Source organism: Canis aureus, chromosome 11 (genome assembly GCF_053574225.1).
Source record: "Canis aureus isolate CA01 chromosome 11, VMU_Caureus_v.1.0, whole genome shotgun sequence".
NCBI lineage: Eukaryota > Metazoa > Chordata > Mammalia > Carnivora > Canidae > Canis > Canis aureus.
Genome location: NC_135621.1, coordinates 70831342 through 70847151, shown reverse-complemented (window position 1 = coordinate 70847151; position 15810 = coordinate 70831342). Strand labels below are relative to the sequence as shown.

The 15810-nt window shown below is 43.1% G+C and overlaps 1 protein-coding gene across 2 annotated transcripts in view; it reads right to left on the bottom strand.

Annotated features, from left to right (window-relative positions):
* ANTXR1 (ANTXR cell adhesion molecule 1) overlaps positions 1–15810 on the bottom strand; it is a 197460-nt gene that overhangs the window by 109557 nt on the left and 72093 nt on the right. For both annotated transcript variants that reach the window (XM_077915704.1, XM_077915703.1), the window contains exons 9-10: positions 14739–14799; positions 4688–4786 (exon numbers count right to left, since the gene is read on the bottom strand). In XM_077915704.1, coding sequence (XP_077771830.1) covers positions 4688–4786; positions 14739–14799 — 160 coding nt within the window. The remainder of the gene's footprint in view (positions 1–4687; positions 4787–14738; positions 14800–15810) is intronic.

Genomic DNA, 15810 nt, shown 5'->3' with positions numbered 1-15810 from the left:
TTTCCAGAAGGATACAACCATGATTTCAAAGCCATGATGTTTGACCCCCTTTTCTGTACTTAGATCTCTCATTAGTTTCCTTGTGTTATTGTGATAACTATGGTGTTGCCCAGTACAGTAGTCACGGCAGCTACTGACATGGAAGTTAAGTCTAAAATTCGGTTCCTCAGTTGCACTAGCCACATTTCAAGTCCTCAGTAGCCACATGTGCCTTGTGACTACCATTTAGCTACCATTTTATAACATTTCCATCATCACAGGAAGTTCTACTGGACGGCTGCTAGAATGTTCAGATCAATATTAAATAAGAATGGTGAAACAGGTTGTCCTGTTTTTTCCTTCCTGACTATAAAGTGGATATCTCTATCTGGTGGTTTACTATTCAATGCTGTTGGGTTTTGAATTCACAAATATAGATATATTTTTTATTGTGTTGAAAAAGTTTTATCCTGTTTATATAGTTTTTTTTTCTGTTTATATAGTTTTCAAAAACTATATATTTTTAAAATTTGGAATGGATGATGAATTTTAATACTTTCTTGGAATAAAGTTTTGCTATGCAAGAGACAGATTCTCTCTCATTCTTCAAAATTGGCTTAACAATGCTGGTTATTTTTAGATACATTGCTGGATTTTGTCAGTATTTTATTAGATGTTTGTCATCGATGAGCTTGATCTCAAATATTCTCTACTTCTACCATCTTTGACCAGTTTTTTTTTAAAAAAATGAAGATTATATAATTATTGTAAAATGAATTAAGATGCTTTTTCTCTATGTTTTGTGTTTTAGATATGCATCACCTGTCCCTTAATGTCTTGCAAAACTTGGGTGAAAAGAATCTGGCTTTGGTGCTTTGGCTGGATTTTTTTTTTTGTCTCTCTTTTCCAGTTCATGCATGTCATTTTCACCTGTGTCTAAGCACACTGCTAAATTCATCCATTATATTGCAATTCAGTGAATAAACTTTCTCGACTCTAGAATTTACACTAGGTTCTTCTGTAGATCTGCTTTTGTTGAATGGTCTTCCCCTTGGTCTCACTGATCTCTTTACACACTTTACTTGTGTTTATTTACCTGCTCTTTTAAATTGTTCTTGCTTGTTCTCCTGCTTTTTTCATTCATCTTCATGTGACTGGGCATTTGGTGCTGTGAGCACTTCTTCAAAGGGGGTTGTTGGCTGTAGCAGTGCTATATGTTGGGTTAGATGTACATTGCCACTGCCAGGGCCACGGGGATCAGAATAGTCATGGACACATTTTAGGGTTTGTTTCCTGCCTTGGTGCTTCTGTATCATGTAGGTGGAATAATACCTTATTCTTATCTCCCTGCTTCTTTGAGTCACTGAGCAGCCAATGCTTTTTCCAATCTTAGTTAATCTGTGGTATAGCCCTTTGGAGCTGAATTTCTGCAAGGGGCTCTGCTCTAGCCTGCTGCCCTGTACAGGCTGATGTCCTACATCTGCATCAGTATAGGCAGATCCTCAGGACTAGAGCCTCCACAGCTTTGCTTACTGCAAAGACTTTGCATTCCCTTTTGTGCTTCCTATATCTGAGAGTTTCCTTCTTTTGAGTAGGGTTACACATTATAAATTTTTTAAAATATTTTATTTATTTAGAGTGGGAACGGGGGGAGAGGCGGAGGGAGAGGGAGAGAGAGCACATACTGGCTGGGAACGATTTTGCTCAGCTCAAGGCTGTGACCTTCTTCAGAACTTGCAGAACATCACCCAAGGAGCAAAGATTCCCTTCATTGTTTGTGGGGACTTCAATGCAAAGCCAACAGAGGAGGTCTACAAACACTTTGCTTCCTCCAGCCTCAATCTGAACACTGCGTACAAGCTGCTGAGTGCTGATGGGCAGTCAGAACCTCCGTATACTACCTGGAAGATCCAGACCTCAGGGGAATGCCGGCATACACTGGATTATATCTGGTATTCTAAACATGCTCTAAGTGTAAAGTCAGCTCTTGATTTGCTCACAGAAGAACAGATTGGACCCAACCGGCTACCATCTTTTAATTATCCTTCAAACCACCTGTCTCTACTGTGTGACTTCAGCTTTAATGAGGAACCTGATGGACTTTTATTAAAAAAAGAGAGAGAGAGAGAGAGAGAGAGAACAGCTTAATGTGGAGCTCAGTCCCATGACCCTGAGACTATGACCTGAGCTGAAATCAAGAGTCAGACACTCAACTGATGGAACCACCCAGGCATCCCTGCAATTTTTAAAATCATATTTTACCTAGAATTTCTGGATCTATTATGTTGAATGCAAATCCAGAAACTGTTTTAGATTTCTAAGTTTCTACCTTGATCTGTTGATCTTATTTTTAAGCAATGGCAAGAAAAGTGTGAGAGAGGTAGGTGTTAAGCTATGCTTTTTATTTTCTGGTTATGTTTATCATCAAAGAATATATTTAAATAAGTTCTACCTTTTGGCATTAATATGCTGGCATTTTTATTTGTGTCTTAATACAATAAATGTTTAAGGACATTCACAGCCATTTAAAAACATATTTATATATCTGTTCTATATAATTTTTTTTTATTATTCATTCAAAGACTTGGAAAGTCACGTTAGCATCTCCCACTATAAATATAATCTTTCAATTTGTTCCTTTATGTGTCGCAGTTTTGGCTTCATGCAATCTGCTATTGTATTATTTGTTGAAGACTCTGGGGCCTGCATCACGTTTGAACTGCCTGGAGCCACAACAGCCCTAGTTTTGTTATTGGGAAATCGATTAATCTTTTTCTGATCAATAATGGCATTAGATTCTCTTCCTGTTATAAAATGTAATGCAGCATTTAAGAAAAAAATCTTGAAAGAGGAAATACATACTATAAAAGTGAAAATAATATTTTAAAACTTGGGATCTAGAGATGGGAAAGGAGAATGGGAAAAGTAAAGGAATCTAAATTTATTTTATTTTACAGAGGTGACTCAATAGGGACCGTTGTACTCATAAGGTGGAGAGAAAAATGTAGATCTGACTATGTTGCATTTTCAAATTTATTTATCTGTTCTGTCCTTCACAGTTTCTTGTTCGTATCATTTACTGAATGGAAGTGAGTAGGAGAATTAATAAATGAAGGACGAATGGTTTTTTCAAATTACAATTTTTCCCCCTTGGGATATTTTTAATAACCGTATGTTTGAGTGTAGGAGTGTTGCTTGCAGGATGTCATATGGCTGAGTCACTGCCTCCCTCTGCTCCAAATTGTCAGCACAATCAGGCTCCAGCCAGATTCCCTACCCCTGTGGCCCTTATTCGTCCTTGAATGTGAATGAGGTGGAGAGCCTGTGCAGGTGTTTACAAGTATGTATTAGGAGAGGAAGGGAGGAGGGAGAAAGAGGATGTGCTGGGTTTCCCAAGGAACAAAATTTCAAGGAGAAGCTGGAAAACAAGCCTTCGGGATGTCCCTTTACAAGTCCAGGGTACATCTGCAGTTCATGTTATGCTAGCACAGCATCTCTGTGTGACCTTTGGGGCAATGCCAACACTGCGCCCCATTTCCATTCATCCTTAGAGAGGGGTTGGGTCCGGAGGCTCGCGCGTCTGGGAAGTCGACTTTGGAAGGCTCGACATCTTTGAGGTTAACCCTCAGGAGTTTCTCATCTTAGATTTGAGATTTGGGCTAAGAAGAGAGGGCAGGTGTACTCGAGCGACAGCACAATCGAAAGGGAAGAGAAGGCAAGAAGTCGGTAGAGGGCAAAAGCCCAACGTTCACGCTACAACCATTCAGGGATTTTTTTTTTCAAAATGTTTTCAAATAGCATGCACTTTTGGGATATGTGAGAGCACTTCCAAGTATCAAGAAAACGAACCGAATGTTTCAAATGTTTGGAATTAGTCCAAGGCCAGGAATTCTGGATGTTTGTAAGGAACGTTTGTGAGGATGTTGGCCTATCTCTGTTTAAATAGGCACGTGGTCTTAAGAAGGCACACCCCCAACTCTTCCCTTTTAAAAGCAAGACAGCACCTATGCCACGAGGCTACCAGGGGGCCGACGCGAGGGTCCCCACTGAGCGAGCAGACGTGCGGCTCCAGCCGGGCCCCGTGATCTTTCGACCCCCCAGGGTCACTGTGGCACGCACGTGTGAAGCATCTAAGAGGACACAGCATTACACAAAATGTGTAATGTGTAAGAATACACCGTTTGTCACTGCAGATACCGAATCGATAATTGTCTGTGTGATGGATGCCAGATGTGGCTCAGAACTGCGCCCGCGCACGTGCGCCCCCAAAACCACACGAACCACACGCGCCCTTACATGAAGCACCTGCCTGCTGCGAACGCCTCGTAAGAGCGGCAGGTTTGGAAATTCACTTCTCGCATGAAACGCACCTCGCCTCCCCCCCACGTTCCTGTATTTCGTGTCAGGTACTCACCACGATGAGAGTTTCTTGGCCACTCCAGGCTCGAATCATCCAGATTGGAAAAGCTTCCAGAGTCTACACATGCAAGCCTAACAGTCTGGCTTTTGGTTTATTCAGAATTAATGAATTCAGACGGTCTATTCCGCACGGGTACGCGCGACGGGACCCAGGCCTCTGCGGGGACGCGCTGGCCTCTCCAGGGAGGCTGCGGTGGGGAGGCCTTGGGGGGCGGGGCCCTGCTGGGGCGCCCGGGGGTGGCCGAGCCGCCCCGACACGGCCGAGGAGCCACAGCTGCGCGGGACTTACTGAGTGTGACGGACTCGTTGATCTTGAAGCTGCAGAGGACCCTGTCCACGTTGCGGGCGTGTCGGAAGCCGTTTCCTCTCACCACTACTTGGAACGATTCTGAAAGGAGTAAGGACAAGTCGTGTCATCATCTGACTGCCGTCCGTTTACCCCAAGTTGCCCCCGCCCTGGTGGCCTCGGGGCGCGGACTCGGGTGGGCAGCCAACAGCCGGGGCGCCCTTAGCCACCCACTCCCACCTGCTTGCTGCGGGCCGGAGGCAGCGGGCGATGTCTTACTTGGGGTTCCCACCCTTGCCCTGGCCCGTGTTTCCCCTGCCCGGAATGCCTCGGCCCCGCTTCTCTATCCACCCAAATCTTGCCCATCTCTCAAGCCCTGGCAGCTTGGAAGGCTGTGACCCTGAAGCCGGGCCCGCAGCGGGGGGCGCCCTCCCCTCGGCCCCCATGGGCTCAGCACCCCTTATGTCGGTTTACGTGCTGCATTCCCCTGCAAGGATTTCTTTAGAGCCCGAGGGGCCCGACAGTTTTTGAAAATCGCCACCTCATGCCACCCACAGTCTGTCCTAAACGCTGTGGCAAGTGATTGTGCACTGATGGTGGTGTCTTTTCTTCCACGACTAGAACAATGTTTCTTTAGGTTAGGAATTATTTGATCCTGCTCCAGGTCCCCCTGTCTCCTCTGGGCACACAGCACTAGCACCCAGGATGGCGTGGGAATAGTTGTACTGAGCAACAAGTCAAGATCTTGCTTATCCGGGGGCCACTGTCCTGCACCGTCTGCCGGAACTGACGATGGCTCCTCCGGGTGGCACCGGCGTCTCTCAAGACAGGAGAGAGACTAACTGCAGGTGTCTGGCCCTGCGTACCAAGTTCACGTTAGCAGAGTGCGTGTCGAACTCACACAGTTAAGAGAACCCTTACGAAGTCCAAATAACCATCCTTCACAATAGTCTTACAAAAGGAAAATAAATCAGCTAAATTATTAGCTTAGAAATATTCTCTTAAGTTTGATAGTAACTAATAGCCCATGCTCTACTTTCTTCTCCTTCTTCTTCTTCTTCTTCTTCTTCTTTCTTCTTCTTCTTCCTCTTCCTCTTCCTCTTCTTCTTCTTCTTTTTGGTCATTTTTTGGTGTATAAAGATTGGGGCTTTGGATTATGCTGTGCGGTATATAAAAAAAGAAACCAGACTAAAAGTCAGAGGGAAAAGGCAGTATTTGTAAAAGTGGATCTTGAGCTGTAAATCGCCATACAAATGGACATTTTTTGTTGGAAGAAAAATGGAATTAGAGAACTAACATGTGGGACTCTTCCAAAGTTTAATAAGTGCCATGAGTGCTAGTCACCTTTGTTCCCAGGAAACTAATTTAGAGATCGCGTATGCCGAGATACTAATATCGGATGCTAAAGGCCCCCTCATCGTGCGCCAGCCCCGTGCTATGCCTCGTATGTGTTCAACGTCTTTTGTGCCTCAGCACAGCCCAGGGAGGTACAAATGAGAAAACTGATCTGAGTGAGGTTAGGTAATTGGTCCCAGATCACGTTATCAGAGGGGAGCCGGAATCAAAGTGCGCCGGGCATCAAATGCCAGGCCCTTCGGACTCAGCCATTAGGCTGAAATGGAGCCTCACCGTCTTGTGACAAATGGCCAATTTAGAGACCGATGTGATTTTTAAGAGCACGAATTATACATAAATAATGATTATTATTTTAGTGGTAGACAGGTTTTCTGTCCCGTCGAAAAGGGAGTCTGGCCGGGACGGGGAAGCAAGAAGAAGCCAGAGGCTCTGCAGGTGCCACAAACAGTACGAGCTAGAACAGAATGCTTTTTGGAAGTAGGAAGGACCTTGACAATAAGGAGATTGAGGTTTCGACATCCTAAGTGACCTGCTCAAGGTCATGCAATTCGGAAGCAGCAAAACTGGGAGTACCCAAGTGTTCACTGCCTTAGTTTTGAGCTAGGATAATTAAGGTCATGGGCAAATGTCCTGTGGATATCAAGGCTTAACATATGCATGGTGACACATATACACACTTGCTAAGTTTAGAAGGACGGACTTAATTTGTTTAGGATCCTGCCAGGCATGGGGCTGACGACACAGTTGCTTCAACAAGCCTTCTACTACGTGTCAAGCATTGTGGGAGAATCTTCTCGTATCTTATTTACTCTTTAAGCCTGTAGAAAGCCTATAGAAACCTACTTCTGTTCTTTATTTTGGATGGGAGACATCCAGTAATCTGCCGCTGGACACTTTTGCTGATGCAAAATGTTTTTCTGCCTCACTGCCGTGCTTCTTCTCTTGTTTCCTCAAACATTAGCGGAAGGAGACAAGACTCTGGAAATGCAGGCCATGTGCCAAGCTCTCTCCTCTAACACCATGTTCTAGCATTACCCGTTCAGCTGCTGAGTCCTCTATACAAAAAAAAAAAAAAAAAAGGCTGCCCACATGTCTTCTTGGCCTGACCCCAGGATATTTAGAAAGAAAGCCAGCCGGAATCCATGACGTGGCAATGGTGGAAACCGAACGATGTAACCCCTTCGGCCTGGGGAGATTGTGGGGGAACCGGAGCTCCGGGAAGCACGGTAGAGCCCGGGCACGCTCCCACCCTGCTGGGTGCAGCTGCTGTGTTCCTGCGCACATTTGGTTTCCAGAAGAGCCCAAGCGTCTGACCCTGCAGCCTGCCTGGAATGTCAGCCCTTCGCACATACAAGTTATATAACCAAACTCTGTCTCATGAGTCTGCCAGCAAGTGAGAACCAGGACACCCCAGCACCAGGACAGATGATTTAAGTTCATTTATCCAGAAAGCCCTGAACCTACCTTTCACAATATGTACAGCTAAGTGTTTTTATGCAATTTGCCTGTTGGGTGACGGCTCCTGCAAGAAGTGTTTAGGGGTTGTAGGGCTTTTGGGGGCAGGAATTTCGACTGGAAAATGATCTCTAATCCAATCTTTTAAGATACATATTCTTTGAGGTGTGTGTTTATCATGATTCTTTCCTCACTGTATTCTCAGTCGTAATTTAAACTTCCCAGTGGTCGAGGGCATCATTTCTATTTCTGAAAGGTTTTTGAGCGTGCCTAAACCGGGGCTGAGTCAGTCCCAGTACTGAAATAAATAAGAGACATATCTTGGTACTGAAAAGGAATAAAGAAGAAGGAGAAGGTGGTCATTGTTTCATGTAGGGTCGGGTCTAATCCTGCTTATTTTCTGAGGCTTAAAAAAGTCAATGCCTGAGAAGGTGCTTCACAACATTAGTCATTAGGGAAACGTAGATCAAAACCACAATGAGATATCAATCTGTGCTAACGAGAATGGCTGTAATAAGAGAGATGGGCAAAAACAAGTGCTGGTGAATAAAGTAGGAGCCTCAGACGTTGCTGCTGGGAATGCAAAATGGTGCAGCTGCTTTGTAAAACAGTTTGGCAGCTCCTCAAAAAAGTAAACATACAGTTACCGTAGGACCTACAAATTTCACTCGTAGGTGTCTACTCAAGAGAACTGACCATGTATGGCCACACAAAAACTTGTATGTGTATGTTCATAACAGCACTATTCATTATAGCAAAAGAGTAGAAACAGCCCAAGTGTCTATCAGCTGAAGACGACGGCATTCATACAAAGGAATATTATTCACCCAAGAAAGGAATCAAGTTCTGACCCACCCTACGACATGGATGAACCTTGAAAACATGGTGCCAAACGAAAGAAGCCAGATGATAGGCTGCATGATGTACGATTCCGTTGCATTTCATTTCCATATGAAAAGTTTAGCAAATCCACAGAGAAAGAAAATCAACTGGCAGATGCCAGGGCTGCAGGGAAGGGGACATGGGGACTGACTGCTTAATGGGCGTGGGTTTCTTCAGGGAGCGATGAAAATATTCTGGAATTAGATAGTGGTTATGGTTGTACGACTTTGTGTATATAATACAAACCACTGAATTGCACTTTCTGAAAGGGTGAATTTTATGGTACAGGAGTTAAAGCTCAATTTAAAAAAAGAAAAAAATGAAGTCTGTGAATAACTGGATAAACTTAGTCTATCCTGTCCCCTCCCTTTGTTTCTTTGATTTTGTTTCTTTTCCTTTTTTATTTTTTGAAATATGGAGGGGCGCCCTGGGGGGCTCAGTGGTTGAGCGCCTGCCTTCAGCTCAGGCCGTGACCCTGGGCCCCCCCGGGATCGAGTCCTGCGTCGGGCTCCCTGTGTACAGCCTGCTTCTCCCTCCTCCTGTGTCTCTGCCTCTCTCTCTCTGTCTCTCACAAATAAGTAAATAAAATCTTTTTAAAAAGAAAGAGAAAAAGAAATGTGGAAGAGAGTTTTGAGATGGTATGAATAAAGATCACCTATTATCTGCAGTGAGAGTATCTCATGATCTGAAAACGAGACGTGTGTATGCTCCATGTGCTCTGGTCACCTAAGATTTCTGTGCAAAATTATTGCTACTGCTGTTTCCCCTTATGAGATAGTTTGAATTCACTTTCCTATTAGATGCTTAATGGACATCAAAACATAAGAGACTGATGTGGGTTCAGTGCCCTCTGATACCTACATTATTCTAGAACTTTTAAATTTTATAGCTATTTGATTATAACAGCATTAATGAGATATAACTGACATACAATAACGTGCATATAAAGTCATATAGTTTGACAAATTTGGACATACGTGTACAATCATGGGACAATACCACCATCAGGATAGTGAACACATCGTCGTACTCAAAAGTTCCCAAGTGCCCTTTGTAATCTCTGGCTCCTGACCACACAACCGCTGATCCCATGCAACCACTCATCTGCCTCTGTTGTTGTACGATTAGTCTGCATTTTTTAAAGAATTTTATGTAAATGGCATCATACAGTAAATAACCTTTTATTTTTTGGTCTGGCTTCTCTTACCCAGCATAATTACTTAAAAACTCACCCAGACTTATCAAGATTTAGGCAGAGTCTATGCCTTTTTATTGCTGAGTATCATTCATTGTATGGATAAACCACAATTTATTTATCCATCACCAAATGTTGATGAACGTTTGAGTTATTCGCAGTTTTTGGCCCTTAAAAATGAAGCAGCTACAAACTTTCGTGTGCCAGTCTCTCTCTGGATATAGACCTCCTTTTCTCTTGGATAAATACCTGGGAGTAGAACTGCCAGGTCAGATGACAGGTGTAGTGTGTTTCAATTTTAAAGAAACGGTCAGGACTATTTTCCAAAGTGACCGTGCTATTTTACATTTCCACTAACAGTGCCTGACAGTCCCGCCTCCAAACGGAAACATCTTTAAACGAAAAAGAAGGACCAAGCAGAGAATTAAACAAGCCACTCCAAAGAGGTGCCTAGGGGCCAGGCTGGAGCTCTCGGAACACAATGACATGCGAAAGAAATGAAACCACTGTTTGATGTCGCTCAAAAGTGTCTGTGTTGAGCACCCAATTCCAAATGGTAAACAGGAGGCCTAGCAAGGCCTTCTTTCTGCACGAACCCACCCAGTTTGACTACCAACAGCGGGAAACCACACAGTAGGAACGGGACAGTTGCTTCTGAAACGACAACGTGAGGAGCTAAATATAATCTCCTTCCGTGTCTGGAGTACAACAACTTCATATGTACAACAGTTGGCAGGCTGCACACTCGATTCCAATTAGTTCCTTCCTGCAGGACTTGCTTACATAGAACGCTGGGAGTTTGAGGCCAACTGAGTGGGACCAGAGGAAAATTATACTTAGGCCAAGGGTGCGATTCCTGGAGAGGAGCTGAACTAGGCAAGGCCGATCTAACAAGGGGCAGCTCTCCTCACTGCAGAGGCTAATCTGCAAAAATATTTAATTGTGAACTTTTAAAAAGAGATGTGGAATTATTTAAAAGCCGGTAATGTCAAAGGTGCTCTAAAGGCTCTCCCACAGCAGGGGACTTCCTACATGGAGAGCAGGAACTGTAAATACAGGCAACACAGACATGAGCACCACACTAACCATATGCTGGGGTATTGGGGTGACAAAGGGGAATGGTGGGGGGTATGGTGAACGGGTAAGAGTCCATGCTTCTTTTAAAAAGAGAAGTTATTAGTCTCCAATTAATCATCACCTTGCAATAAATACGGGCCCACTGTTACTAGATTTGATTTTTCACGACAAGGTGGGAATCTGAATTTTTAGGTAAAATCAGATTTTTAAATGTCAGCAATTATTTTTAATAAATAAAAAGTGCAATTCAGTGGTTTGTATTATATACACAAAGTCATACGACCATAACCACTATCTAATTCCAGAATATTATCATATTATAAGCTGGTGTTTTGTTTTGTTTTATGTGTGTAGATCAGAAAGAACCTGCGTGCAGACTGGAAAGGGCTTGTAGGCTGCCCATTTATAACCTCTGGCAGTGCAGGAGTTTTGGGAAGGCTCTTGCTCCAAATAGTTGAACTCATGACATTGAATGAAATTCTTTTTGATTAGAGCAGATTAGATACCCTTCTCATTCCCTTTCCCCATAAAGACTTCCTGTTAACATGCAAAATCATGCCAGGTATACTGGATTCTTGGCCATTAAAAAAAAAAAAAAATCAGCCATTAATGCCTGAGCTGAAATTGAATTAAGACTTTAGAAAAATTCAAGTTATAAAGGACATCGAAAGGGTGATGGCATACGGTTACAAATGGCCAATGCTCACATAATTCTACGGGTGGAGAGTTCAGAGCAGCCACTCCTCTGCTGGGAAGTTTTAGTTATAAATGTTCCACGTGTTAAGCCAAAATTTGCCTCCCTGATTTCCTCCCCAGCTTCTCCATGGTGGTCTTCCCAAGCTACACATAATAAAGCATAAGAATTCCTTTCCGCATGAGAATTCTTAAATATCCGAAGATGCTCTCGCAAGTGTCTCCGGTCTGTGTGTGAATCTCCATGGTTACTCCAGTCCTCGCTCATTCCACCAGCATCTCGTTACTGCTCCTGCTGCTCTTGGAGCAGATCTCCACCCTAGTGCCTCACGTGTGGCTTGTACTTATGTGAACATAAGACCGTCCCCTAGAGCAGGCTGTGAGCTTCACGGGTGGTTGGGAGCAAGCGCTCTGGATTTGTGTACTCCTAACTTTTCATATTGCTTGGGACATAGCAGACACTAAGAGGTGATGGAGAGCAAGGAGGGAGGAAGCTAGGAAGAAAAGAAAATGGGAAAGCTAGAAAAAAAAGGAAGGAAAAGGAAGAGGAAGAAAGAGAGGAAGGGAAGGAGGGAAGAAGGAGGGGAAAGAAAGGAAGAAAGTAAAAAAGAAAGAAAGAACTGATCAGTGAATAAATTTTTAGTACTGTTTCCTGATCCATCACCTCTTCTATGGGCATACCTTTGTCAGTACCATTTTTAAAATGTGGGACTTGGAGCCATGGTCTGAACGTGGCACAGTAGGACGTGAATTAGCTCTCTTAACCCGGACATGGGGTGGCTGTTGATGCGCCCAGAGATCTCATCGGCTGGCTTCCCACCACCCCCCAGGGGTATTCTTATTGGCCATCAAGATAGCTGTCTTTCTCCTTGTTTTTTCTTTTCCCCTAAAAGAGCAGCTACTCAGTTGGGTCTCCCCAAAGTGCCATACGAACCCAAGCTCCCCACTTTGTATTTGTCTCCTTAAATTTCGCCCTGTTATTTGCAGCCTGACCTATAAAGATCTGTGCTGGACCTCAGTCTTGCTGTCCACCCAGTGCATTCATTATCTCGCTGCCTCTCTCAGAGCTCAGTTTGCTGTCAGAGCTGTGGCTGTTGCTGAGGTGCCGGGGAGAGCCAGCTGAGATCATAGTCTTGGGGGAACGCAATTGTCAGCAGAGAGTGTCTTGAGCAGGACAGGCCTGGGTGGAGCTCGGCAGACACAGCCAGGGCTGCTCGGGGACCCAGGAAAGGATGCGATTCACAGACAGGGGAGGGGGCTGAGGAAAGATTTATGATGAAAGTGAACTCTGCCTTTTTCACAGATTTTTCTAGGGCTCAGTGCCACCATGCTACTTCAGAAATATGGACATCAGTTACTTCCTGTTTCTTTCTCCCTCTGACACATATTGAGTTAATCATCTTGCAGGTGCTCTGAACTTCATCAGTGTTCTCCCCAGTTTGGGTTCAGCAGACAAACACACGGGCACATTTTTCTCATCTGGGTATGTCGTCAACATCACGCTTCTCGCGTTGACCTTGCAACCTCATTAAAATGATGTCGATGATAATGATGTTGCCTCGTTCTGTACAACAGCTTATGCTTTTTTTCAAAGCATTTTCATGTAAATCCCTGGGTCTTCACAGTAGCCCGATGAAAATCAGAGAGCAAGTGTGCTCGGGTCTACCTGACAGGTATTCACTGCTATGGACAAAGAAATGGGCGCCAGGGCTTCGGGAAAGCCACTTGCTCCAGAGAATGGTCAGCGATAGACCTTCGGGGAATCCATGGAAGGACTTTTGGGGTCAGGGTATCTTTTGGCAGTTTCATTGCCCCTAGTAAAGTTATTCTCCAGCATGTTTTAATTCTTATGATTTTCATTCAAGAGAGGTGGGAGCTTGCCTTTTTCACAAGCTAGGGCTAGCTTCCATTACTGTGTCTTGTATTCATTTTTTCTTCATAAAAAATAAAGGAAATAGAATTGGATAGTTTACTCTGATACAGGAAATTACTGCTGGTCTATAACATATGCAGTATTGCAGATAAGCCAGAGATGTTAAAAATATCTAAAGAAGGCTTCCTTGGATTGGACTGACCAGAGATTTGTCTATTTTATTGGTTCTACAGAACAAACAGCTCTTGCAGTGATTTATACATTGAATTGCTTTCATCTGTTTACATTTATTAATGCATGTAAATCTTTTCTCCTTGTATTTCCAGAGTTCAAAAAATCTTTTACTTAATTCTTAATTACTGATTTTTCTTTTCCATTTTTTGAGAAACATTAACCTCCATGAATTTGCTAGGATCAGATCTTGTGGACCATGGTATCTCTGTGCCGTATTCATCAAGTTTATACATTGGTGTTTTCATTGTCTCAAATCTCAGTGGTATGTATATAAAGGAGGTGTTGGTTTACTACTCTTTGATTCCAGAGTTATTTTGGAAGATATTTTTCTGTGGTTCAACTGGTAGAGATTTTGTTTTTATTTTAGCCTTGTTCTATCTTTGGCTATTAGTTTCTGGTTTTGTTTCATTTTAATTAGACAGGTCAAAGGTATGATATTAATTTCTTATGCTTAAGTGAAAGGAGTTAATGAGGGTCAAATAAGCAAAAATCATTGCATTGTTTGTTGAAGAAATAATGAATCAAGACACTCAGACAACATTTATTGATTGACCATCTATTAAGTGCCAGGTACTCTATTAGCAGATCGGATAATTGCTCTGTCTGCAAGAGCCCTACAAAAGGGGAATTGATTATGTTATGAATTAACAGGAATTGTATTAATGGTCTTTAGACTTTCTGATTCACTGCAAGGTTGCAACACATCCAGTTTGCACATGGCTAAACTGCAAGTCTGGATTTTCTTCATGAATGGGGTAATTGCATAATGAAGGAACTTCCCTATTTCCTGATGATTTTAAAATGAAGGACCTGTAAAAATTGGAGACATGGATTCACCTTGATCTAAGGAATGCTAATTAAGGCTCCTCACTTGCACAGACCTCTTCTAAGGCCCTGACACCGGGTACATGTGGTCATATGCTTTTGTCAAACTTGAGAAGGTAAGATCGTTCAGTTCTTTTTCTTAACAGGTTCTCCTGGATCAGCTCCACTGCTTTTCAGGGCAGGATGTTAGTGGTGATGTGTGGGAGGGAACCCAGTATGTCTGCAATACTCTCATAATTAGTTCGCATGAAAGAAGAGAATTTGGACGGATTTTTTTCAAACAACTGACATGTTGCTTCTTTCTTTTCTTTTTTCCCTAGCAGCAAATTTATTTAGCAACTTTTACTCCTCCTTTCACCCTTCCCTTTCCTATCCTGTCTCCCCTCCTCACCACCAATGAAATAAATGTGATTTGAACTCAAAATAACCATCATTTGCATGAGATCATTTAGCACTTAATTTACCTCCTGCACATATGGTGGATGGTTCAGCTGCTAAAATTTCGATGCAGGACTTCTTCAAAATCTAGGAAGAGAGGAAATCAATAAGTCAAAGCAAAGTTTATTTTATTAGAAGCAGGGTTTTGCTTTTAGTTACTAACACAGGAAGGTCCAAGGACATTAGGTTATAGTGGGTGGATGGGTGGTAACATCTTTACTAATATTATTAGCATCAAACATTTAATGAGCCAACATTGTGTTAGATGCCTCTGGGCGTTCCCAAAGCCATAAGAGTTATTCCTTCATTTGTTCTTTCAGCAGATATTTATTGAGTCTATGATATGCCAGTCTTGGTTATGGAAAGGTTTAACATCTGGGTAAGGAAATGGGACTTACACTTGAAAAGATAAATAATGATAGTTTGTCATTGTGGTAGTTGCCAGAGTGAAGGGGCAGATAGTAGGAGCGGTGGCGTTCGTGGGGAAAATCACCAAGGGCTGGCACATTGGAAAGGGCTTCATGGAAGCAATGGGCACTGAGGGTAGGACTCCGTCAAGTGGAAAGGAGTGAGTTTGGGGAAGGTTGGGATCCAGGTGAGGAATGGCATGAGGAAAGGTGAGAAAGCAGAAATACATAAACTTCTTTAGCTGGAACAAAAGGAGCTTGAAAAGTACAAGTAAGAGTGATAATAGGCAAAGCTGGAGAGGTACGGTGGAGAATCACTTTCTGATTATTCCGAGTTTCCTTTTTGTTAGAAAAGTTTGGAAAGACGTTTCAGGGGAGGACACTGAAGACTGCTTGTTGTGCCTCACTCTTTGGGCCTCATTTAAGTCTTACTTAAATGGAAATGGACTCTTCTCTCCAAAAGAGCATCTTGTAGGGTTGAGAGGAGAGTATCAGGGGACCAACCCATGACTGCACAGGGTGTTAATCAAGGCTGCTTTGTGCCAAAGCAGGATATCTGACCGGTAGGGCGTAAGCTTCTCTCCACCATTTATGAATTCCGTGTCTTGTTGAGTATTGATTCTCAAATTTCATCCAAGCATTTGAAACAAGGACACTGAGTTAATTTACCAAGTAAATGAAATCTCTTTAT